Source organism: Giraffa tippelskirchi, chromosome 7, assembly GCF_054371585.1.
Source record: "Giraffa tippelskirchi isolate mGirTip1 chromosome 7, T2T-mGirTip1v1.2.pri, whole genome shotgun sequence".
NCBI classification, from domain to species: domain Eukaryota; kingdom Metazoa; phylum Chordata; class Mammalia; order Artiodactyla; family Giraffidae; genus Giraffa; species Giraffa tippelskirchi.
Window position 1 is genome coordinate 141,111,683 of NC_137281.1, and position 26,349 is coordinate 141,138,031.

Here is a 26,349-nt window from a genome sequence, read left to right on the forward strand (position 1 = left end):
CTGTGGAGCAGAGCCCCCTCACCAGGGGAACTCTGTCTCCTAGGCACTGTATACCATAGGCATTTCATTCTGTTTTCCAGTCTAGTCCCCTAACTCCCAGTGCAACCCCAGCACCCAGCAATTGTCCTACAGAGAAGACTGGTCATGTGTTTGGGGTTCCTCTGAATCTAATCTGTTCTATCAACCCATGTGGCTGTTGAAAGCTCTGGTTCTGTTGACCCTGGTAGAGGCTGTCCAGGGCAGCTCCATCGACAACCTGGGCACAGATGCTGTTAGGACAGAGCACGGCCAGACCTTCTGCTCAGCTGGGAAGGCTCTTCCTTCTTCAGAACTTTAGTTCTTCTCACACACGATTACCACAGCTCTCTGACATCTTTAAAAAGGTGGCTTTTGTAATTTGACTTTTGTACTTATTGCAGTGGGAACTACCTACTATATCCTATGTGGAACCTGAAGTCAAACTATTTTTTAATAGAAATTTTACATCATTCCTTTTTCCTCTTTGAAATAACATTTCTACTTTACTTACTTTCCCCCAAATTTCAACACAATATATTTTTATAAAAATTCTATCAGATTCACCAACAAAACTATAAATACAAATTCAAATTTTTTTTTATTTGCTGTGACTGTAAGGCTCTAAGTGTTAACATTTTGGTACTGTACTGGATTAGAGTTACTATTACAATTCTGCTCAGTCGCTCAGTTGTGTCTGACTCTTTTGGGACCCCATGGACTGTAGCCCGCCAGGCTCCTCTGCCCACGGGACTTTCCAGGCAAGAATACTGGAGTGGATTGCCATTTCCTTCTCCAGGGAACAACAGTTCTTACTGGAACACAACTGATCAAAACAGATATACTTTTAATGTTTTATAAAAACCAATTACTATAAAAAGAAGCAATTTACTGCATAAGAAGATAAGGGAGAAGGGGGGGGGTGGGTTGGGCTATAGCCCTATGATTAAAGAATCCTTCCGGGTTTTTTTTTTGCCACCTTAAGAGATTTTTATACCTTAAGGGCAATGCACCATGCCAAGGTTCAAGTGGTCAGATATTTCTGGAATATTTCTGATTTTCTGGTATTTTTTGTCTGTTTGTTTGCTTCTTTTCCTGTAAAGTGGGAGGACAAAGGGGAAAGGGGAGGTGGGAACGGACAATACATATGGAATTTAAGAATCTAGAAATGGATTCCTTTAAACTAACTGTGCCTATACAATCCTTGGAAGGTCCAGGCACCCATTTCCCAGTTTCAGTACTGGAGTCCTAAATCAGTTCTGAGAGTCCCTGCCAACCCAGAGATCACATAATCATCTACATATAAAGGCAGCCTAACAGTGGCCTACACCCTAAGCCAGTACAGAAATCAGCAGGTGAAAAAAATCTACCATACTACTGCTAATTCTTCCCCCTTCTCTCAATACAAACATGAAAAAGATTCCAGAGAACAGTCTGGGAGAGGGAAATTATCCACCTTCAATTTTAAAAGTCACATAGACTTAATAATGAAAAGTTTTCAAGATCATGTAAAAGATACAATTAAGCCCAAAGATTATTTCTCAACTAATCAATCTAGGATTTATGGGGGTGGGAGACTTAATACAGAACTAATTCTAGAGATAGAACATCATTTTTTGTTCAGATAGACTGCTGCTGTCCCATCTGGTTGTACGTCAAAGGTAAGATGCTTCATTCACACTTTCCAAATTCCAAAAGGGGAAAAAAAGGGTTTCTGTAACTTGTTTAGTAACCAGAGCATAGCAATAGGATAGTTTTTCCAAAAGTAAGCCTCATCAAGTTCTGAAAGGCAGATGTTTGGTAACAATATTGTTAATTCAGCAATAGGCAAGCCAACAACTTTCCTCAGCTCTAAGCCCTAGACACATTTTGTGTAATATTATCAGCATAGTCCTCTATTCCCTTCCTACCATTTTCCAGTTTGATGCCATGTATCACCTGGAGCAGATGGCTGTATTGAACTGTCCTAAACTGTACTCAACTGAGAATAAAAAACAGGCATTTTTCTACCAGGAGGAAGCCACCAGTGAAACACTCATCTGAGCACGTGAGGACACTAGTACCAAGAATGATCCATGCTGTCTGAAAGCTCAGATGGCCTAGATCCAAACTTATGGAAAGCTTTTTCAGAATACATCTAGAGCAAACGCAGAAGCATTTCTTCCTAATTTCTCTCTTGTCTGGGATCAGCCAAACTCCAGGGAGTACATCTGTCCATTAATAAGGAAAGTTTCCCTTTAGTTAACGTCACCAGGGAGGCCAAAGGAAGGGCAGAGGCCCTAAAAATTGTTTGTAGAGTAATTAAGCGGAGCAGGAATGTGTGCATTGATAAAGGAAAAGCAAGGTAAAAAATATTCCAAGTGTGAAACAGGAGAGAGGAAAATGAAGAGGAGGCCATCTAAGAAGTCTAAAGAAAAGTTCTTAGGAGAAAAGAATCTGAGCATGATTATGTCACATAAGGGTATGCATGAAGGTTATAGCTAAACCTGGCTTGTAATTTTTATTTTAAAGTTTACTTTGGTCACTCTCCAATAAATTTATTATATTAAAGGAGAAATATCTTCCTCTATTTCTACAGATCTGCCCTTTAGGGCACAGCACGCAGAAGGTCAATAGAGCCAACATTGGCAGCAGGTTCATACTAAGGATATACTCACCTGCTTCCGGATCTGCAGGAATTCTCCACATGTACAGGTTGAAGTCATCAGAGCCTGAAAGGATATACTGTTGAAACAAAAAAATATTTATTTATTACTTATGTACTGATTGATAATGTATGTATCTACCTATCTATACAGGAAAAGGTTTTTTAAAAATAAACAAGATAAATGAACATATAGTCACAAGGAACAGCACAGCACTCTCTTAAAAATATCTACAAATCAAAAGACTAGGTGGCTAAAACTCAGCAACAAATAACCAAACTGATTTAAAAATGCGCAAAGGATTTGAATAGATATTTCTCCAGGAAAAATATAAAAATGGCCAATAACATGAAAAAATGCTTAACATCCCTAATCATTAGGGAAATGACAATGAAAACCACAATGAAGTACCACTTCACACCAATTAGGATGGCTGTTACCAAAAGCAAACAAACAGAAAACAAGTGTTGGTGAGTATGTGGAGAAACCAGACCCACTGCGCACTGTTGGTGGGGCTATATAATGGTGCAGCCATTGTGGAACAGGAAATGGGGGCTCCTCAAACCGCTAAACATAGAACTACCATATAACCCAGAAATCCCACTCCTAGGTATGTACCAAACAACTGAAGGCAGGAACTCAAGATATCAGAACACTAACGGTCATAGTATAATGCTCACAACAGCCAAAAAGCGGAGACGACCTAAATGTACATCAATGGATGAGTAGACAAATAAAATGTGGTATATATATCCATACAATGGAATATTATTTAGCCTTAAAAAGAAAATTCTGACACGTGCTACAACATAGGTGAAAACTGAAGACATTTTGCTAAATGAAATGAGCCAGATACAAAAAGACAACTATTGTATGAGGAACAGAGAGTTGTCAAATTCATAGAGACAGAAAGCAGAATGGTAGTTGCCAAGGACGGGCAGGGAGGAGAAATGGGGAGCTACTGTTTGATGAGTATAGAGTTTCAGTCTAGAAAGATGAAAAGGTTCTGGAGATGGACAGTTGTGATGGTTACACAACAATGTGAATATATTTTATGCCCCAAAACTGCACACTTTAGATGGCTACAGTGTTGAGTTTTATATTACATATACTTTATACCACATTTTTTTCCAAAAAAAATTTAAAATTTTGGAGCGTCCCAGAGATCTTTTCAAGTATCCTGAACTTGCCTGTTGTAATCCGACGTCACTGAGTAGGAAGCCACTGTCAATCCAGCTATGAGTTAGTACCCCTTTTATGGGGTGGCTTCAAACTGCCTGATCTCAAAAAGACAGGACACTAAGCCAGATCTATTCTCATTAGAACTCATAAGAGCATTGTCTAACACTGTCTAATGGCAACCAGTGAGCAATTCTGTGAGTTCACGTATTTCCGAAGATTTTAACAAAAGTGCTCTACCTTACGTTTAGCTCAGCATTACTTCCTGCCTTTTGGTCCCATCTGCTTATTTACCTAGAAAAATAAAGGCCTACAGTTTTCTAATGAAAATTTCTGACTTAAAAATGACACTATGAATATCCCAAAAAGGTAAAAGTCCAACATGTGCACAACCTCATGCCTAATAAAAATACATTATGAAATATGTTGTAATCATTAAAAATCAATTTACCAGTCTTCAAAACACTAGTAGTGATATGACAAAGGAGATAAAGAAACTTATATTCAAAGATGAAGAAAATGTTATCCACAGGGACTAGGTGATCTGGCCCAGGGCATAGCGGAAAAAGAAGTGGGTTCAGTTTCCTCATCTGGTTGCTCGTGGCTCTGGTCTGAATGTTTGTGTCCCCCCAAATTCACATGTTCAAATCCTAATGCCCAATGTGATAATATTAGAAGGTGGGGCCTTTGGGAAATGATTGTGTCTTGAGGGTAGAGCCCTCATAAATGGGATTAGCACTCTTATAAAAGAGACCCTACAGAGCTCCCTAGCCCCTTCCACCATGTGAGGAAACAGTGAAGTCAGCTGGCTGCAACCATCAAGACAGCCTATACCACAATTCAGTCAGGTTGGCACTCTGACCTTGGACTTCCAGCCTCCGTAACCGTTAGAAAGAAATTACTGAAATTATAAGAATCACAAGTCACCCAGTCTGTGGTATTTTGTTATGGCAACCAGAAGAGGCTAAGGCTCCTTTAGTTCTAGGATTCTATGATTACCCAGTGAAGGAATGATGGAAGCCAGATCAGAGCTGAAAGTCCCTAAACTGCTGGCCAATGGTTACTTGACAAGTCACCACATAAGTATGCTCAAAATAAAGAAACTCAGTCTAGTCCTACTACACTTCAATTAAAAAGTTTCCTCAGCAACAAAACCCAAAGATTTAAAAAATGGGCAAAGTACTTGAACAGACATTCTCCAAAGAAGAAACATATAATGGCCATATACAAATGGCCAATAAGCACACAAAAAGAAGCTCAATGTCACTCATTAGGGAAAGGCATATCAAAACCACAATGAGATACCGTCTCACACTCATTAGGATGACTACCATCAAAAACATAGAGAACAGTTCCTCAAAAAATTAAGAATAAAATTACTACATGAGTCATCAATTCCACCTCTGGATATATATCTAAAAGAGCTGAATGCAGGATCTCTTAGAGATATTTATATAACAATGTTCATAGCAGTTTTATTTATAACAGCCAAAGAGGGAAGCAACTCAAGCACCCATCATCAGACGAATGTATAAACAAAATGTGGTGTATACACATGATGGAATATAATTCAGATTTCAAAAGGAAGGAAATTCTGACATGAGCTGCAACATGGATGTATCCTGAACATTGTGTGTTCATGACAAAAAGACAAATACTGTATGCTTCCACTTATGAGGTTAATAGAATAAGTGAGTAGTCAAATTCATAGAGACAGAAAGTAGAATGCTGGTTTACCAAGAGTAGGGGGCAAGGGAGAGTGGGAAGATAGTGTTAACTGGGTACAGAGTTTCAGTTTTATAAGATGAAAAACTTTTACAGACAGACGCTGGTGATGGTTATAGACCAATGTTAACGTACTTATCACCACAATACTATACACTTAAAATTTTTCCCTTAAAAATAGAAGAAAAAAAAGAGAAGATGAATCCTCCTTGTCTTGATTTAAGGTCCATTCACTAACTCCCTGCAGTTTATGATACTATCTTATTTGAAGTTAGGAAGCTGGAATTCAGGAGCCCAAGGCTTTCCTCTCACAGCCTGTTTTGGCTAAACTACCTAGTAGTTAGGGGGAAAAATTCATTAATCACACAAGAGCCAAGCACTTACATGCCAGGCACTCTGATGTTTACAAAGAAATATCAGGTAATATCCAGATTCCCAAGGAGCTTAATTTAAGTAGACAACATACATGTAGGTACACAACTACCATGCCATGAAGTAGACATCACTAGGTGCCGTTATGAGAAATAAGGTGCCTGGTGAGTCACAGAAGTCAAGGCAAGACAGATTTGAGCCCTGAGCCACCCCCAGGTAAAGATGTGGTAGAAAAAGGCTAAAGCAAGAGCAAAGATAAAGCTATGGTACTCATGTAGTTTTAACAGAAAGTGGAAGCATGGGTAACTCACTCCTTCATGCCCGGCTCGTGTCTCTTAGGCCTTACTGCTTGTGTACCTGATTGCCAAGCGCCAGTATTCATGTCTCTTTGTCTAAAGTCTTCTCCAAGGCCCAGGAGGCTGCAGGCTGCTCTAGGGAATGAACCTTCTTGGGAGCAGGTTCCTACAATGACTCAAGGAAGCTGGCACATCAATATTCCACCTAGGTAGAACCTAGTTCCCAGGTAGAACAGCCCTGAAGTGTGCGTCCTAAAGGATTTCCTGGTGGCTCAGGGCTAAAGAATCCACCTACCAATGCAGGAGAAGCAGTAGGTGTGGGTTCGATCCCTGGGTTGGGAAGATCCCCTGGAGGAGGAAATGGCAGCCACTCCAGTATTCTTGCCTGGAAAATGTCATGGACAGAAGAGCCTGGCGGGCTACAGTCCACAGGGTTGCAAGGAGTCGGACACAAGTGAGTATGCACACATGTCATGTGTTCTATACCCCTTCCCCTCAGGATCAAACTTCAACTGCCCACAGTTGTAGTTGGCTCACTAAATCATCCTTCCTTTCCCTATTTCTCTTTTCCACTCCTGTGATATTTCCTGAATTTCCAAATAAACTACTTGTATCTGAAATCTGAACCCAAATTAAGACACACAGGGGAGGGGGGACAGAACACAAAAGAACTGTGCGCTAATAATTTATATATAAAATACACGTATTACTCAACAGCTCATCATTTCATGTTCTGTGTTTAAAAGAGGCTATAAAACTTCACACAGAGAATTCCCTCTACCCTGTGCCCACCCCCATACTTTCCTCAAACTAAGAACACAAAAAATAAATATTAAAAAAGGAGTGAGCTGAGGCTGGGCTTTTCAGAGGTTTTACTATTAATACATCATTGTGAAGGATCAGCGCTTCCCTCCTCTGTTCAACTATTCACCAGGGAAAGCCATGACAAGTTAAAGGGGACTCCCAGACAGAATGCTGACTCAGAAGATTGCCTTAGAAGGAAGAAAACTCCCGCAGAGCTAAGGCCTCTCGGATTTAATATGACAGCTCCAGAAATACAGAGAAAACGAGTACAACGTACAGGTTTCCTCTCAGGCATAAGGGCAATTCCTGACCCTTTCTTCCTCTTGCAACCACCACAAGGGAACAATTTGGGATAATTTCCAAGGAGGGGGTCTTGACCCACTGCTGTCTAGTCAGACCGTTTAAGTGTTCACACACACTAGAATCACATAACTGCCCTGAGGAATTCATTTATGGCATTTCTTGCTTGTCTGCTGGGCCCCTTCCAACATTAAAAGTTGGCTGCCTGGGATACTGCTGACTGTGGGAGAGTAAAATAAAAATGAGTTCATCCATTTATTCATTAAACAAATATTTATTGAATGTCTTCTATGTGTTGGGCACTGTCCCAGGGAAAGGAGCACAGCACTGATCAAAAAAGACCCTGTCCCTACCTTCATGTGAGTTACATTTTATTGGGTGGGAAGAGGAAAAGAATTTTATGCATATATACTGGAGAGTGAATAGGGGAAAAAAAGTTTAAATATATATATGTAATATGTCCAGTAACAGTGTTACAGAGAAAAATTAAACAGCAGCTTAGAGCATATAGGGAGTGCTGGGGGTGGTCAGTTCTATTTTATATAGGGTGGTCACAGAAGGGCTCTCTGATAAAATGGCATTTTGAGCAGAGCCCTGAAGGAAGTGAGGGAGCAAGTTACATGGATATCTGAGAGAGGAACATTCTAGGAGAAAGGCTAGAGCCCTGGGCTATTTTAAAATACAAGGAAGCCAAAGAGATCTGTTTCTTCTCTTTTCCCTTTCTCCCTTACTCTCTTTCTTTCTTTCTCTCCCTCCTACCCTCCTTCCCTTTCTTTCTCTGTTTAAAGCTTTGCAAAAGCAAGCATCATTTCAAGTGGGCTGATCCAGAGATACATTTAACATCATCAGAGCAGTTGGAAAGATCCCTCTCCTCCCAGGTTGAGGGAGGTTGAAGCCTCTGCCTGAGGGGTGAGTGACAAATTAAAAACTCACTTCCCATGAGTGTCTCACATTGTATCCTAACACAGACATATAGGGCAGGGTTCCAAAGGAGAAAGAATGTTTTAGGGAATCCGTTTTTTAGGCAATAGAAGCCCCACTTCTTAAAATGCTGAAGTATAGGGGGTGGGGGAGGTGGGAGACCCACAGGCTACTTCAGATCAGCGAGTAGAAGACGTACTCAGTTTTAACTTGGCTTCGTGGGTTAAGATATGTGAAACCAATGCAAAAATGAGTGTAAATTCTTGTGTGGATGTACACCATCCATAATCCTTCTTAGCTGGCCACAAAGCTTAAAGGTTGGCTGCACTTTAACCTCATCTCTTACTGTTCATTCATTTCATATCCCAAGAGGAAAGCCTGTTTACTGACCTTGATGCAACCCAGTCATCTTAAGCAGAGTTAACCTGAGGCCAGGGCATTTTATCTAACCCACTGTCAGTATGGAGATAATAACTTGTTCAAGCATACAAGAGCAACAATTGTTCCTCTAAATAGGTTCAAGGAACCACCAGCGTGACTACCACCACCACCAACCACCCCACCCAAATCGCCATATTAGCACTCTGTCACTATTTTATTCACCCACATGTCCTCTGTCAGTCTATTAGCCTTTAGAGAAATCAGGCACTCACAGAATACCCCCTCTTCTGGTAGACTGCCGTAATGCCCTCCAACAACCCCTGCCCCTTTCTTCATCTTTCAGCATTCTCAAACGGAGCAGGCTCTCAAGAAAGACTTTTTCTACATGCAAAGGCATTTTGCTAGCTGAACTCTCAGAGAGGCCCATGCCTCTAAATATAAAGACCACCTTTGTAGAGTGCCCTAAGTCACAAGTAATTGTTAATAACTTGAAAATTCAAAGAAGGATCTAAATATGGCCTGCCACGACAAAAACGCCTATTAAATAGAAGCTTACTGGGAAAAAAATTATTTATTAGCCATCTTCAAGCAAAGCAATAGTTTCTTTTTCCCTAACATCTTTATTTAAGCCTTAATGGTATCGAAAAAAGACTTACGCTGACCAAAGGGAAAATGTGGCAGTTCAGTTCAGTTCAGTCACTCAGTCGTGTCCGACTCTTTGCGACCCCATGAATTGCAGCACGCCAGGCCGCTCTGTCCATCACCAACTCCCGGAGTCTACCCAAACCCATGTCCATCGAGTCGGTGATGCCATCCAACCATCTCATCCTCTGTCGTCCCCTTCTCCTCCTGCCCCCAATCCTTCCCAGCATCAGGGTCTTTTCCAATGAGTCAACTCTTTGCATGAGGTGGCCAAAGTATTGGAGTTTCAGCTTCAACATCAGTCCTTCCAATGAACACCCAGGATTGATCTCTTTTAGGAGGGATTGATTGGATCTCCTTGCAGTCCAAGGGACTCTCAAAGAGTCTTCTCCAACACCACAGTTCAAAAGCATCAATTCTGTGGCGCTCAGCCTTTTTCACCGTCCAACTCTCACATCCATACATGACCACTAGAAAAACCATAGCCTTGACTAGACGGACTTTTGTTGGCAAAGTAATGTCTCTGCTTTTAAATATGCTATCTAGGTTGGCCATAACCTTCCTTCCAAGGAGTAAGCGTCTTTTAATTTCATGGCTGCAATCACCATCAGCAGTGATTCTGGAGCCCAAAAAAAGTAAAGTCTGACACTGTTTCCACTGTTTCCCCATCTATTTCCCATGAAGTGACGGGACCAGATGCCATGATCTTGGTTTTCTGAATGTTGAGCTTTAAGCCAACTTTTTCACTCTCCTCTTTCATTTTCATCAAGAGGCTCTTTAGTTCTTCTTCACTTTCTGCCATAAGGGTGGTGTCATCTGCATATCTGAGGTTATTAATATTTCTCCCGGCAATCTTGATTCCAGCTTGTGTTTCTTCCAGCCCAGCGTTTCTCATGATGTACTCTGCATGTAAGTTAAATAAGCAGGGGGGACAATATACAGCCTTGACGTACTCCTTTTCCTATTTGGAACCAGTCTGTTGTTCCATGTCCAGTTCTAACTCTTGCTTCCTGACCTGCATACAGATTTCTCAAGAGACAGGTCAGATGGTCTGATATTCCCATCTCTTTCAGAATTTTCCACAGTTTATTGTGATCCACACAGTCAAAGGCTTGGGCATAGTCAAGAAAGCAGAAATAGATGTTTTTCTGGAACTCTCTTGCTTTTTCGATGATCCAGCAGATGTTGGCAATTTGATCTCTGGTTCCTCTACCTTTTCTAAAACCAGCTTGAACACCTGGAAGTTCACGGTTCACGTACTGCTGAAGCCTGGCTTGGAGAATTTTGAGCATTGCTTTATTAGCGTGTGAGATGAATGCAATTGTGCGGTAGTTTGAGCGTTCTTTGGCATTGCCTTTCTTTGGGATTGGAATGAAAGCTGACCTTTTCCAGTCCTGTGGCCACTGCTGAGTTTTCCAAATTTCCTGGCATATCGAGTGAAGCACTTGCACAGCATCATCCTTCAGGATTTGAAATAGCTCAACTGGAATTCCATCACCTCCACTAGCTTTGTTCGTAGTGATGCTTTCTAAGGCCCACTTGACTTCACATTCCAGGATGTCTGGCTCTAGGTGAGTGATCACACCATCATGATTATCTGGGTCGTGAAGATCTTTTTTGTACAGTTCTTCTGTGTATTCTTGCCACCTCTTCTTAATATCTTCTGCTTCTGTTAGGTCCATACCATTTCTGTCCTTTATTGTGCCCATCTTTGCATGAAATATTCCATTGGTATCCCTAATTTTCTTGAAGAGATCTCTAGTTTTTCCCAGTCTGTTGTTTTCCTCTATTTCTTTGCATTGATCATTGAAGAAGGCTTTCTTATCTCTCCTTGCGATTCTTTGGAACTCTGCATTCAAATGGGAATATCTTTCCTTTTCTCCTTTGCTTTTCGCTTCTCTTCTCTTCCCAGCTATCTGTAAGGCCTCCTCAGACAGCCATTTTGCTTTTTTGCATTTCTTTTCCATGGGGATTGTCTTGATCCCTGTCTCCTGTACAATGTCACGAACCTCTGTCCATAGTTCATCAGGCACTCGGTCTATCAGATCTAGTCCCGTAAATCTATTTGTCACTTCTACTGTATGTGCCAGTAGGGAGGGACAAATCAGAAGCCTGGGATGAACATACACACACTACTATTTATAAGACAGAGAATCAACAAGGACCTCCTGTATAGCACAGGGAACTCTACTCAATATGGTGTGACAACCTATACGAGAAGAGAATCTAAAAAACAATGAATATATGTACATGCATAACTGAATCACTTTGCTGTACACCTGAAACTACTACAACATTGTAAATCAACTATACTTCAATAAAATTTAAAAAAAGAAAATGCATCAGTAAAAAATTTTAAAATAAACCTTAATGGTTAAACAAACCAAATAAAGGGACAAATCTGGAATATAGATAACTCCCTATCAATTATATTTTAAGGCCTCACTGGGTTAAGAAACCAAAAAAAAAAAAAAAAAAGCCCCCCTCTTCACACCCACCAAAATCTATATTAAAAAGAGGAAAAAGTTCTAGAAGGCAGGAGGAACAGGCCATCTACCTGATACACTCCAAAAATAACCCAGAATATGTCTTAGGTTCTTTACTAACACAGAGATCTCTTTCTGCTCAATTTCTCTGCCCTACTTCTCTCTCAAAGTGTATACACACACACACACATATGATGTGTATGTTTAAGTTTAAAGTGTGTGCATACGTGTGTTTGCACAGTATTTGATATTCCCCAATATCTGCTAATGGAGAAAGAAACATCAGTCAGCTACTATTCACTGAGTACTGATCAATTTACACAGTTCTAAGGTTCTTCCCATAGTAATTGATTAATTATTTCTCCAGTAAATGGCATCCCTGTCTAATTAACTGTATTGACTAGGACAGAAAAACCAGATGGCTCTCTGGCCTGGATCAGCGAGAGCAGAGAAACTGTTGCTAACATTTAAATCAAATACAGTTCTCATTTCTCCATGACCTTTGTCAGAAGGGAAAAAAAATGTGATTGAACAATTCTGTGATGTGCTCTCTATGAGATTATTTTCAGTAAAAGGCTTGCCTATTGGTATATAATATACCTTTGATCATATCATTTATACTGAGTGCCTGCCACAAATACCATCCAAAGCAAACAAGAAAATTTTTCTTTGGAAACAGCCAAAGCCATAGGTTTATGTGATTTTATTTGGTAAGAGAAAATAGAGGTCTGCTGGCTCCCAATAAAAGCAAACAAATATGCATACTCATAAGATTAACACTACTTTTTGCATGTGAAGTGATATGATTTCCGCTTCTTTGGATCATTTGCCATGTCAGCTCCACTAGGCTCCTGGAATACTTTGGTTTATTAAAGTAACTAACCTTTATGGGTTCTGAGTAGGAAAAATTCTATTAACAAAGAAACGTTCCATAAAGACAGCCAATAATTGTGAAATAATCAGTAGGAAAGAAATTTTTTAAAAAAGCTCTAAATCTCTAACAGCTGCTTGTAACAAAGTAGCCTGCATTACTTAAAGATGAATCTTTGGCAAAACTCTTGGAAACCTGGGCAAGAAGAGGCGTCATCAACCAAATGGCCTTCAGCAATCGATTTCTCTTCTGTGGTAAAGCTACTTAACGTAAACTCTACAAGGAGACTAGGGCAAGTAGGCAGGGTATACTCTGTTCCCATCATTAATATGTACCAGGGATTTCCAAGTGGAGCCCAGACTCCTAGTCAGGAAATATACATTAAAGGAACACTACCATGCTGTGTTAGCAGATCACATCAATTCCATTTGTTCCTAAGAAGAAATCAGGTCACCTAGTGTTCCTTTCCAGTTTAACAATTAAAAACTAGACCATATCTAGTAGGTCTGCATACACCCCGAAACCTTTTAAGCTTTGTAAGTTCTACATCAGCAAATGGACCAAAAGATGGTTTAATACTGGAGTTAAATCTTAATTCGGGATTGCTAATACTTGAAACCCCTAGTTTTCAGGAATTCCATAAACTCCTTAACATTATATGCAAAACTATGTGCGTATGTACATTTTTCTGAAATGAGTGTTCAAAGCTTTTAGACTTTCAAAGAGGCTCAGGATTAGGAAAGAATTATAAATGGCTGATTTAATAAGTTATTTTCATCCTACCTTCTCTTTACAGAATAAAGTTTCCTAAAATATTCACCTAAAAAATACAAACAACAAGGAATTCCTAGGCCACAATATGCTGTGTTCAGCTCTTTCTTATCAGCCTATGGAAGAGGCTGTCACCACTTGATCTGAAAACACAGGTGGCAGCATGCCTATGAAGAAGAGGGTACATCACAGGCAAGGGACTGAAGCTAGTCCTGGTTCAGCTACTGACTAGATCTGTAGTTTCAAACCACTCTAGACCTTAGTTTCACATGGGGACCGAACCTGTCCAACTACACCCAAAGGTCGCTGGGAGGATTAGTATGACATGAAAGCACGTTTGAAGCTAAAGTGCCAAAAATGTGTGTGTGCGTGCTCAGTTGTGTACCACTCTTTGCAACCCCATGGACTACAGCCCACCAGGTTCCTCTGTCCACAGAATTTTTCAGGCAAGAATACTGGGGTGGGTTGTCATTTCCTCCTCTAGGGGATCTTCCCGACCCAGGGACTGAATCTGCATCTCCTATATTGGCAGGTGGGTTCTTTACTGCTGTGCCACCTGGAAAGCCCAAAGGGCTAAAAATACATGACATAAAAGAAAGGCAAGAAGAAAAAGCTGACACAAAACAAGTCAAAGGAGACAGAACCCAAGAGTTGAATCTCCTCTGTTAATAAGGTGCCTTTATTTCAACTGAAGGGGAACATATGGCACACTAGGCCCCCAAGTGAGCTTAATCAGAGTTTTTATTGTTGCCGTTGTTTAGTCGCTCAGTCGTGTCTGACTGTTTGCGACCCCTGCAACACACTAGGCTTCCCTGTCCTTCACTGCATGGAATTATTAGGGAGAAAGAAAAAAGCAAAGCTATAACTTTCTAGGTTCCTTTACTGCCCTGGAGCGCACTTCTGACAAATTCTGATACCTCTGCTATGCCCATACAATGTCAACACAGAAAGGTTGAGTGGTGATGTAACGTCTGAGGCCAAGCCAGGTATACAAGGCTATTTTGTTGGCTTCACAGGGTACAAGTCAGGAGATGAGATATGGTGATGATGATTTAATTATCATGATTTTAGGGGTTCTGCCATCTATCAAGTTCAAAAGAAAGACCTGTGACCAATGTTCAGACACTCAAGGGCTCAGCCCTTTCAAGAAAACTTTATTTCCTCTCCCACTTTCAGCAAGATGTAGGGACTATTAGGCCAGGTGTTAAATGAGATTACAGCAAGAGAAGATTTTTAAATTACCACACTGTCCATCTCCAAGCCACACAAACCCATTAACCTGAAATACTTATTTCCCAGAAGCCTGAGCTACTCCGCTGGACTCCAGCAATCTAGGGCAAGAGCCATTTAAGGAATTGTGAAAGAAAAGGAACAAAAGCTGAGTGCTGTCTTAAAAGTGAGTGCCAGAAAAGCTAGCAGGTGGAAAATTGGCCTTCTTTTTTAACCCTGTTAAGCGACTGACTCACTAAGTATACAGAGGGGAGTATGAAGCTTGGGAGACAGAATGTACCTAGTCAGGCTTCAGGGAGAAAAGGGAAAACAAACAAACAAAAATCCAAGTATGACACAAAAGCAAGGAGGAGAATCCTTTAGATTTAGGCAGCCTCCAGAGGAAGGAATGCTGTTTGCTGTTTTACTGAAAGATTCCTCATTATACTGCAAGACTGGAAGGCAGGCTGCCTTAAAAAAAAAAAAAAAGTTATGGCTTTATTTGGGGCTAATTGTTCCTGTTGATGCCCAACCAATCTGATGTCACTTATGTCACCTTATCTGATGACAAAAGTTATCAAATTTGAATAAGATTGTGCTTAATCACTCAGTTGTGTCCAACTCTTTGCAACCCCATGGACTGTAGCCCACCAGGCTCTTCTGTCCATGGGGATTCTCCAGGCAAGAATACTGGAGCAGGTAGCCATGCCCTCCTCCAGGGGATCTTCCCAACCCAGGCATTGAAACCAGGTTTCTCGCACTGCAGGCAGATTCTTCACCATCTGAGCCACCAGGGAAGCCCTATATTATTATTATTATATATAGCAATAAATAAACCGTGTATCTTTAGCCAAAAGTGGGGGTGACAGAGTGTATACAGGGCTTTGAATGAAAGTCTCAAAGAGGATACATACTGTCAGTCATGTAAATGTGTCTACCACAGCATCTGGCACACAGTAGATGCTCAGTAAATATCTGTCTTCTTATTTTATAAGATGGAAGGGGGAAAGCGCATGAAGTTAGGACAGGATCAGTAGGAAACAGGAAAAATGGATGTTTTCCTGCTGAAGCAGAGGTTTGAAACTTGTGGCTCTAGAAACAGAACAGGTGTTATGGTGCACCTGTTCATTTAATTCATACAATCAAGTATGAATTTGCTGCAATACTTAAAACTCAAGAAACTTCATATCAGTTAGTCCATTCAGTCGCTCAGTCATGTCCGACTCTTTGAGATCCCATGGATTGCAGCATGCCAGGCCTCCCTGTCCATCACTAACTCCCGGAGTTTACTCCAACTCATGTCCATTGAGTCAGTGATGCCATCCAACCATCTCATCCTCTGTCATCACCTTCTCCTCCCACCTTCAATCTTTCCTAGTATCAGGGTCTTTTCAAATGAGTCAGTTCTTCGCATCAGGTGGTCAAAATATTGGAGTTTCAGCTTCAGCATCAGTCCTTCCAATGAAAGGACTGATTTCCTTCAGGATGGACTGGTTGGATCTCCTTGCAGTCCAAGGGACTCTCAAGAGTCTTCTCCAACACCACAGTTCAAAAGCATGAATTCTTTGGCGCTCAACTTTTTTTATAGTCCAACTCTCACATCCATACATGACTACTGGAAAAACCAGAGCTTTGACTAGATGGACAGAAAAGGAAAGATATACCCATTTGAATGCAAAGTTCCAAAGAACAGCAAGGAGAGATAAGAAAGCCTTTCTTGGTGATCAGTGCAAAGAAATAGAGGAAAACAATAGAATGGGAAAGACTAGCGATCTCTTAAAGAAAATTAGAGATACCAAGGGAACATCTCATGCAAAGATGGGCACAATAAAGGACAGAAACGCCACGTAACAAATCTTTATTTCTGGTTTCTCTTGAAAAAAAACCAAAGGCCCTCTTGGCCACAATAGGTTGAAGCTGAGTCAAAGCTTCATTTACATGGCATTCACTTAGATTTGCTGCTGCTGCTGCTGCTAAGTCGCTTCAGTCGTGTCCGACTCTGTGCGACCCCAGAGACGGCAGCCCACCAGGCTCCGCCGTCCCTAGGATTCTCCAGGCAAGAATACTGGAGTGGGTTGCCATTTCCTTCTCCAGTGCATGAAAGGGAAAAGTTAAAGTGAAGTCGCTCAGTCGTGTCCGACTCTTAGCGACCCCATGGACTATAGCCTACCAGGCTCCTCCGTCCATGGGATTTTCCAGGCAAGAGTACTGGAGTGGGGTGCCATTGCCTTCTCCATCACTTAGATTTAGGGAGGGTAAATCTAAGTCGTGGCTATAGTCCCCACCACTCACTATTGCTTACTTCTAGCCCAACTTATTTGTCTTTGCTGCTTGCCTTGCTTCTGTTGGCATTAAATTGTGACCTTCTATACAGCGAAAAGGAGCCTCTATTGAGAGCTCAAAAATCTGGGTTCTAGTCTTACTCAAACTTGTATGTCTTAACTTGTTTTGACTTAACTCTCTAAGCCTGTTTTCTAATCTGTAAAAGGCCCTCCTAGGGATTGTACAAAATCTCTAAAAGCTCTATAATTAGAGTTGATCCACAGTGGTGGCAATGAGCATGCAGAAGACACAAAACACTATTCAGTTTTACACTTTATTCCAAGTCCAAGATCTTGAAATGTTAGTTTCATTCTGGGCCTAATGAATTACCTAGTGAACCTAGGATAGTCTAATAAGAAATACAGACTCTCTTGCATAATGTTTTGATTTGGGTGGACTGCGTAATCTCATTGTAATGAAAAGCCAGAAGACTGTCTCGGATAGATAAGTCACTCACTGCCTTTCCTGACCATGTTCATTCCTATTATGGAAATTCTCATATTCCTCTCTGGAATGGTTACTTACCCAGCCTATGACTAAATGAAGAGTTGCAGAGCACAGAGCCTCAGGCTGTGGGTGTTCTCAAAGTATACAAGCACAAGATCAAATATAAAGACCTGATATAAGTCAAGAGTAGGCCTTGGAATTTGAAAGCAGCTAAAAAGATCCTGTTTGAACTAGTCAAAGAGTATCAGTCTTACAGATCATACAGTAACTATGGCAGCTGCTGCTTCAGACCAAAGTGCGTAAAGGCAGAGCCCGTAAATCACCTTTGAGAGACATGTTTCAGAAATGAGACAATAATTTTGGCCTCCTGTGTAACACTTAGAAGTACAAGCTCAGCTGATTAGTTTCACTGAAAATCCATTATTTAATCATCCTCCTAAAGCTCCTGGAAGTTGAGCAAGAAAATAGGTATTATCAGTCTTGACTTACAGTTAGACAAGCCTTAGGCCTAGAAAGCTAAAAACCACACACTGACTAAAATACTTAAGATTCACTTCAACAAATATTTATTGTGCTCTCAGTACACCAGGCACTGGAGACAAGATAATGATGAATTAGCTACATCTGTTAGTCCCTAAGGGGTGAAGAAAACAGCCACACATAAATCTCTATACGTCTCACTCCCTAGGTTATATACTCTGATAATCTATATGGGGAATATAAACAGACTTTAACTCTGAAATGGATCTGAAGTTAAGACTCAGTGACTTCCCATCCTCCTCTATCCATGGCAAACCACTTAGCCCATCCAAAAAACAGTCTAGTTTGTCAGAAAGGATACATTACCCACAAACTCTTCCCATAAGACGTACATAACCGTCAAATCTGAATAGAGAAAATCAAAAGCCATCCAACATTTTTATCATTATATATAACCTGAAAGGCAAAAAGCACTGCATTCTGTCAATGTAGATAACCAGGACCATCATAAAATAACTCATGTGGTTCTGACTATGGTAATATCTGTACTTGGCCCAGGAATTGAACCAGGGTCTCCTGCACTGTAGGCAGATTCTTTACCAACTAAGCTATCAGGGAAGCCCACTTGTCCCTATGTATCTCATAACTGTAACTTAGGTCAAAAGTTCTCACCTGGGCCAATTCTCCACCCGGGAGATAAACTTGCAATGTCTGGAGACATTTTTGGTTGTTTGGGGGAAAGCTGGGAGAGATGACACTGGCATCTAGTGGGGAGAGGCCAGGAATGCTGCTAACTTTCCTAGAATGCACAGGACAGCCCCTCACAATGAAGAATTATCTGACCAAAATGTGGACAGTGCCAAGCTGGAGAAATCATGGCCTAGGTGCTCTTACATCTCGGTTAGAAGCCTTCGATCTCCATCTTTTAAGGACTCCATGCAGACAGGTTCTGGCTGCTAACACAGGAGCTGATAGAAAACACAGCATCCATTCTCCTTTACCTCTTTTCTCCTTTTCCTCGGGCCTGTGTCTCCGGTAATAAAACCTAATAAACCACTTCATGAAGTAGTGCCTGCTCTTTATTGCTCAATGAAATAAAATTCACATGCGTAAGAGATTGACAGAAGATGGAAAACCAACAAAAGCAAGGAAGAAAGGTAGAGAGAGAAGCAGGAGGTGCTTGGTTGTCATTTCCACAGCTAAATGAAATTAAATCAACCATCTGCAGAGCAGAAAGCTACCTGTTCTATCAAGAGTCAGCTCACCTCTAGAAACTGCTTCTTTCTACCCAAGAAACAAACTGCCTAATAAAACCTAAGTCTATCAAGAATTGTGGTCTCTCAAGGGAAATTTATCACTTATATAACTGAGGCCACCTAGTGGTTTTAAGTGTAGATCGCAGCTAAGTAGGCCCTGACTTGAATATAAATTCTGAATTTAGACATATATTCTCTATTTACAAAAGGGGAAATCCCTAGTCTGGGCAACTTAGAAGATATTCTCAGCTTCTTTAACAAGCAGCTCTAATTAAAAAGCTTTATTGTGTTCCTACTACATATGCTAATCTTTAAGCTGTGATGTTGGAGAGCCTCTAGCAACCTCAGCTAGGGAGAAAAATCCTAGCTACTGCCTTCAGAAAAATAGGATCTTCACACATTCTCAAATAACTATTTCTTTTATGCCCCTTGCCCACAAATAACTTTAAAGCAATGGAATACAGCATGTGAGAATTATATGTCAAAATCTGACATAGTTAATGGATCCAAAGAGAACACGAAGAATTAGCAAGAAACTAAGGTTTCTTTTTCCAATCTAGATGTGCAACAGCAATAAGATTTGTTGTGTTTCAGAAGAAGAAGAAAAAAAAACATTATTTGATCAATCTTTCTTTGTATTTGTCTTTACTCAAACTTGGTTACTCAGATGAATCCAACCGGTCCATTCGCTGACACTCACTTCAGCACTTCTATGGCCAAGGTTGACAAGGTATAAGTATGTTTTTAAACTGCCAGTTCTAAGTCAACATCGACTCCCAGTAAGACTGTGAAAAGGCACAAAACTTCACAGCTTTGGTTCTCCTTCCCAGCTGTAGTGCTGGCAATATAAAGGAAGAGAGTCAGCATCTGGCTTCCTCTCAAAGTTGCACAGCCCATTTCATCCAAGAAAAAGATGCCACCCAAAAGGGCTATTCAGATGTATGTCTCTTAGCTGGTACCCATGGTGTTTCACTGATACCAAAAAAAAAAAAAAAGGTGTCCTTTTTGGCAGGCTAATTTTCTATGGACTTCCTCCTCTCTTCTGAAATGACACACTCTTAGAATCTTAAAATCTGTTCACAAACTTGGCAGATGTAGGTTGCTCAGAACTCTATTGTGGTTTATGGTGTGTACCTCATATTATCCAAAGGCAACTCTGATGAAGAAACTCACTATTAAGCTGGAATGTCTCCAGACACTTACTGTTTCCCTTCAACTGTTTCTACCTGACATGGCTAAAGAGAAATAAAGACCAGTACAGAAAGAACAATCTGAGAGTAAAGCATGAATGTGGGATGCAGGAGGTAGAAGGCAAGTACCTGGTCACGATCTCCTGCAAAACAGCAGCTTTTCATGGTGCAAGAGTTGAAGTAACCCTGATTGTCAAACTGGAACACAGGCAGGCGGGAGTGGATGTCATAGAGCACAGGGGGCAGGCGACGCCTCAGGGCCAGGAGCTGGGTCCCGTTGCTGTTGAATCGCACACTCATGGCACTTTGGAGGGATAGGTTGCCCCCATACCGCAGCAGAGAACTGGAAGGCAGAAAGCACACGGATCAGGCATGAGGTAGGCGGGACTTGAGTCTGCAAAAAAAACACTGCATTTCATAACCAGGACCTCCCGTCAGGCTTGCACATCTGAATTCTGGCAGAAAGGTATTTCTATGCAGTGGGCTAGAAGGTAATAAAGAGGACAGAGATGACTCCTTGATTACATTAAAGCAAGTTATTTAACTTGGCGGTTCCTCTCTTCAATCTCCAAAAGTTGAATTACCAGTAAGTTTATAGGAATAGGATACAACAAGCATCTGGAATGAAAAGACATATTAAAATGATTAGTTCTTTTATTTACCTGAGCTATATAAGGAAATAGATACTTGTCAAGACCCTGGGAAGTCAGTGGTGTCCACTCTAACTGACCATCATGGATGGTATTTAAGAAATGTTATCTGTCTTTTGAATTAGAGCTACAGAAACCATCAGCCAGAAAAACAAGATACTCCAGTTTATTATGGATTTTTAAAAATAATAATCACTTTATTGCTTATGCACTTATTTTTTAATTTTCAATCTGTTCAGAGAATTTTTATATTCCATATGGCATAACTCAAGAATAAATGTTAAAGAAAAATTTAAAATTAAATACATAGCCAGCAGTTACAACAATTAGAAAAGCAGGATGACTTGCTTCCCTTTACAATTCCCAATGAGTTTATATTTAGCTTTAAAATATACTTTGACTAATATATATAATTCCATTTTTCCAGCTTCTATTAGAGACTGGTATATTCTGATTCACCCAGTATTCTTCTGTAGATTCGTAATGTTCAAAACATTTTTAAAAAGTCAGATGGTATGGCTCAAAATTATTTATTATGACTCAGAAGATACTTTCAATTTTACAGTTAACTAGGATGACCATGAACATTAACATTTATACAGTACTAGGTAACTTATCTTTCTAGTAGTCTCCTTGATTACCTGGACACTGTTTTATTGTAGAGAGATGACTATTCATTGTCCATGCATAACCAAATTACCGGTAACAAAGTGAGATTATGTACTGATTATGTGCATTGGAAATGCTATAGGAATGAGGGCCACATTAGTGCTATTAACTCACTCTGTTTCACAATACATTGTGATCTTGCAAAGAGAGTCTAACAGTTTAAGAAAAAAAGTTTATATATTTAGGGAATCAGAGCTGGAAAGGGCCTTGAGACATCTAAATTAAAGCCTGGAAGATTTATTTGAAATTTATTAGTATTAGCATGTTTGACCATTTGACATAATTCACAATTTTAGTTTTTTCAACATGCTGTTTTATTAAACATAAATCCAAGTAGTCATCTTTTCTCTGAAACTCTGTCTGATATTAACTTTGGTTCTGAAGACTCTTTAATACATTATTTATATACAATTAAATTTATTTCATTATACAGATATAATAAAATGGTATGTGGTATAAAACTTTGTAACTGACTAAGTGCTAAACAAATTAAAGAAATTACTTTTTTTAAAAAAAAAAAAAGAAAGAAAGGCGTCCCTGGACCACAGCGCAAAGGAATTTGCCAACCTGTCCTGATCATAAAAACATTCTGCACCACCGCTAGCCAGTCAGTCCTTTGTCCCCCAAGGCAGTCTTCTCACCAGAGGGAAGAACTCTAGTACCTCAGTTATGTGTGGAAACAAGGCTTGGGCAAATAGACTTTAATCCTGTTAAGTGTGAAATGGAAGGAAAGAGAGAAGTGACTTAGAAAAAATGGTCCCTAGAACTCCAAACGTCACAGAGAAGAAGCCTAGTCCTGCTGTAGGTCCCAACTAATAGTCCCGACAGACCGACGTTCTTAAAACGTCCTAGATAATGGCCACACTCACACACATACAGGGAATGAATGACAGGGCTGAGTCCAGGCATTTCCTTTACAGGGTGTCCTAGCTGCCACAGGCATGCAGTATTACCTAAACACTAAGCTCAAAAACAATGAGAGCCTTTCAAATTCAAGATCAGCCTAGAGTGTGCAAATAAACCAGCATCTGTATACAAGACTGACAAGAAGTTGGGGTGGAAACAAGACTCGACAAAAAGAAAGTTGGCCAACCCCACCAGCCACAGCAGCAGGGGTTTGCATCAGCTGAGACAGCCCTGATGGGAAAGCTAGGGCCTCTGGCAAAAGCTCTTTGCATCTGTTAACAGCAACTTCCTCTGCAGATTCCAGTCAGACCTGCAGGACACCCATCTGGGCCCATTCCATTCCCACCCAAGCTCCTATGTCTGCCACTCTCCAGGGGTCTGTTTGTGGGCTCCCCAAGAGTCACTAACTTTTCCCTTAGCTTCTGGGCAGGGGACTCCTATCTCTCACACAGAGAGGGTAGGTACATAGGAATCTTGCTCCTAGAATGTTGAAAAGTACAGCTACCAAAAAAAAAACCAAACAAACCCCAAACTGTAGCTGCTGCTGCTGCTGCTGCTAAGTCGCGTCAGTCGTGTCCGACTCTGTGCAACCCCACAGACGGCAGCCCACCAGGCTCCTCTGTTCCTGGGATTCTCCAGGCAAGAATACTGGAGTGGGTTGCCATTTCCTCCTCCAGTGCATGAAAGTGAAAAGTGAAAGTGAAGTCACTCAGTCGTGTCCGACCCTTAGCGACCCCATGGGCTGCAGCCTATCAGGCTCCTCCGTCCATGGGGTTTCCCAGGCAAGAGTACTGGAGTGGGGTGCCATTGCCTTCTCTGCCAAACTGTAGCAGCAGTTACTAAAACTGAATACTCCATGTCTGGGGACAAGAATCCTTTCAGAGGGACTGACACCTGAAATTCAGAAAGTGAGCTACATTAACTGTAATTTCTCAGCACAGGTTCTGCTGCTGGCTCCTTCTATTGAGAATGATAAGAATGATCTAGGAATGATCTAGTTCATCAGGAAGAAAAGGCTTAGAAGTAGTTTTCCCTCAAAGTCAAGATACAATGTCAAAGATCCTGTTGTTTACGACTCCAAGTGTTAAGATACATGATAAATCATCTGGTACTTTTTCTCAAATGCAGATTCTCAGGATCCATATGCAGATAGTCTAATTCAATCTGAGAAGTAGGCCCAGAAATCTGAATTTAACAAGCAACTTTAATTAATTATGATGCATATGACTTTCAAACCCTCTTTGAAAAACATGGCTCCATTTCAGAATTTGAGGTGAGTGCAAAAATAAGGTGGAGAGAAAGCAGATTACTAGAAGCTAAATGAAAAGCCAACCACACAATATGGCACTTTTTTTTACAGCCCAATCCCTAATAGGAGAAAGGATTTCAATTCCTTTTAAGATCAGAGTTCCACTCTACCCACAATGCCTGAAATGTTTTTTTCCTGCCCTCAACACATTCCCTGAAGGAGAAGTTTCTTGTTTACTCTTTGGAGAACTGATGGTACCTATACACAAGAATGTCTCAAATTTGACAGTGTCTCCACTCCTCCAGAGAAGCGGCTACCATTACACACCCAAATGAGATGAGTGCTATCTTGAAAGGACTAGAAACAAGTTGAAATGAGTTCAAATAAAAATATCCCTGTAAGAAAAAGGAAAGCAAAAATCATTTTTTTGATGGCCAATCAACTCCTGGCCTATCTTCACACACCACTTCCCTGGTGGCTCAGACAGTGAAGAATCTGCCTACAATGCAGGTGAACTGGGTTCAATCCCTAGGTTGGGAAGATCCCCTGGAAAAGGGAATGGCAACCCACTTCAGTATTCTTGCCTGGAGAATTCCATGGACAGAGGAGCCTGGCAGGCTACAGTCCATGCATGGGGTTGCAAAGAGTCAGACATGACTGAGTGACCAACACTTTCACTTTCAACCTATTTTCAACCAAGAATTTGTCACAAAATGCAACAAGAATGGGACAGGAGGTCATCCAAGGGTCAGCATGTAAAAGGCCCAGGACAAAAAGCAAGAGAATCTCAGAACATCAGGAAATATTCCTCACTAGTGTGCTCCTCTGTGTTTTTTTTTTTTTTTTGGCTTTTTTGGTGTTTCAGCCCCTCAGAAATAGTCAATTGGATTTCTTTCTTGCTTTGGCAGGATAAAAAGAACATTTATAAAAGTCTTTGGCCAAGGCTTAAGTCTTGGAACAGAAGAGAAATAAACCAAGGCTGTTGCCAGAAAAAGTGACTGGGAGTATCACATTCAGCACAAGATAGAGCACTGGTAAACGCTCCAAGATTTGGCTTCATGAACCTAGACTTCCATAAATTTACGACTAAGTAATTCATTGAATAGTGCCAACAAGATTCTCTAAAGCCCACTGGCACGCACTTCCTCAGAGTTACATGTGAAAGTCTCCTAACACCTGTGAAATGGCTGGAGTCACGGCACCGCTATTCCAGATCACAGACATCAGAGCTGATGCCGGACAGCCAGAGAAAAAAATTCAATGTCGCATAGGTAGGAAAAAATCTCTCCCCTCCTGTTTCTGCTTTAGAACAGAGTAAGGAATACAGGTGGCATTTTGTACTTCCTCTAACACAAGACAGAGAACATGACAAATCCTAGAAGATACTAGAATTAAGTAAAAAGTGAACAAGTTCAAAAAGTTACAGCCTGTGTCAGTTCTGTTCAAGTATATTTAAGATCTTGGTAATCCTGTAAAACTTTTTCTTTCTTTTCTAAAAAAAAAATCCCCTTCAAAAAATAATTTTATTTATTTATTTTTGGCTGTGTTGGGTCTTCGTTGCTGTGTGGGCTTTTCTTTAGTTGTGGTAAACAGGGGCCACCCCTAGCTGTGGTGCATGGGCTTCTCAATGCAGTGGCTTCTCGTTGCGGAACACAGGCTCTGGGGCATGTGGGCTCGACAGCTGCAGCTCCTGGGCTCTAGGGCAGGCTCAGTAGTTGTGGTGAAAGAGCTTAGTTGCTCCACAGCACTTGGGATTTTCCCGGATCAGAGATAAACCGGTGCCTCTTGCAATGGCAGGTGGACTCTCCACCACTGAGTCACCAGGGAAGCCTTCTTTCTTTCTTTTTTTAATTGAAGTCTAGTTGATTTACAACATTGTGTTAGTTTCTGGTGTACAGCCAAGTGATTCAGTTATATATATATGTGTGTATGTATATATATTCTTTTCCATCATAATTTATTATAGGATATTGTATATAGTTTCCTGTGTTCAACAGTAGGACCTTGCTGTTTATCTATTTTATATAGAGCAGTTTGTATCTGCTAATCCCAAACTCCTAATTTATCCCTCCCCTACTCCCTTTCCCTTTTGGTATCTAAGTCTGTTTTCTCTGTCTGTGAGTCTGTTTCTGTTTTGTAAGATTCCACAGATAAGTCATATCATATGGTACTTGTCTTTCTCTTTCTGATTTACTTAGTATGATAATCTCTAGGTCTGTCCATATTGGTGCAAATGGCATTATTTCATCCTTTCTCATGGCTATATAGTATCCCACTATATATACATTATATATACATATACATAATATATACACACACCCCTCACATCTTCCTTTTTAAAATTTTATTTATTTTTAAAAATGACTGCACTGCACACGTGCCTGCAGGATCTTCCTTCCCAACCAAGGATTGAATCTGGAGCCACAGTAGTGAAAGCACTGAGTCCCAACCACTGGACTATCAGGGAAATCCCTAGCACATCTTCCTTAACCATTTCTTTTATGTGAGTTGGAAGGGGAAGAACCTGGGCTTTCAGGTACTGCAGCGCCTCTAATCACCACCT

The 26,349-nt window shown here is 40.7% G+C and overlaps 1 protein-coding gene across 7 annotated transcripts in view; it reads right to left on the reverse strand.

Moving 5' to 3' along the window:
• DCAF5 (DDB1 and CUL4 associated factor 5) overlaps positions 1 to 26,349 on the reverse strand; it is a 97,238-nt gene that overhangs the window by 23,628 nt on the left and 47,261 nt on the right. For 6 of the 7 annotated variants that reach the window (XM_081513506.1, XM_081513505.1, XM_081513504.1 and 3 more), the window contains exons 6-7: positions 20,442 to 20,655; positions 2,673 to 2,739 (exon numbers count right to left, since the gene is read on the reverse strand). In XM_081513506.1, coding sequence (XP_081369632.1) covers positions 2,673 to 2,739; positions 20,442 to 20,655 — 281 coding nt within the window. Of the gene's footprint in view, positions 1 to 2,672; positions 2,740 to 19,750; positions 19,961 to 20,441; positions 20,656 to 26,349 lie in introns of those variants that run through there. The other variant, XM_081513507.1, reaches the window with a different exon arrangement.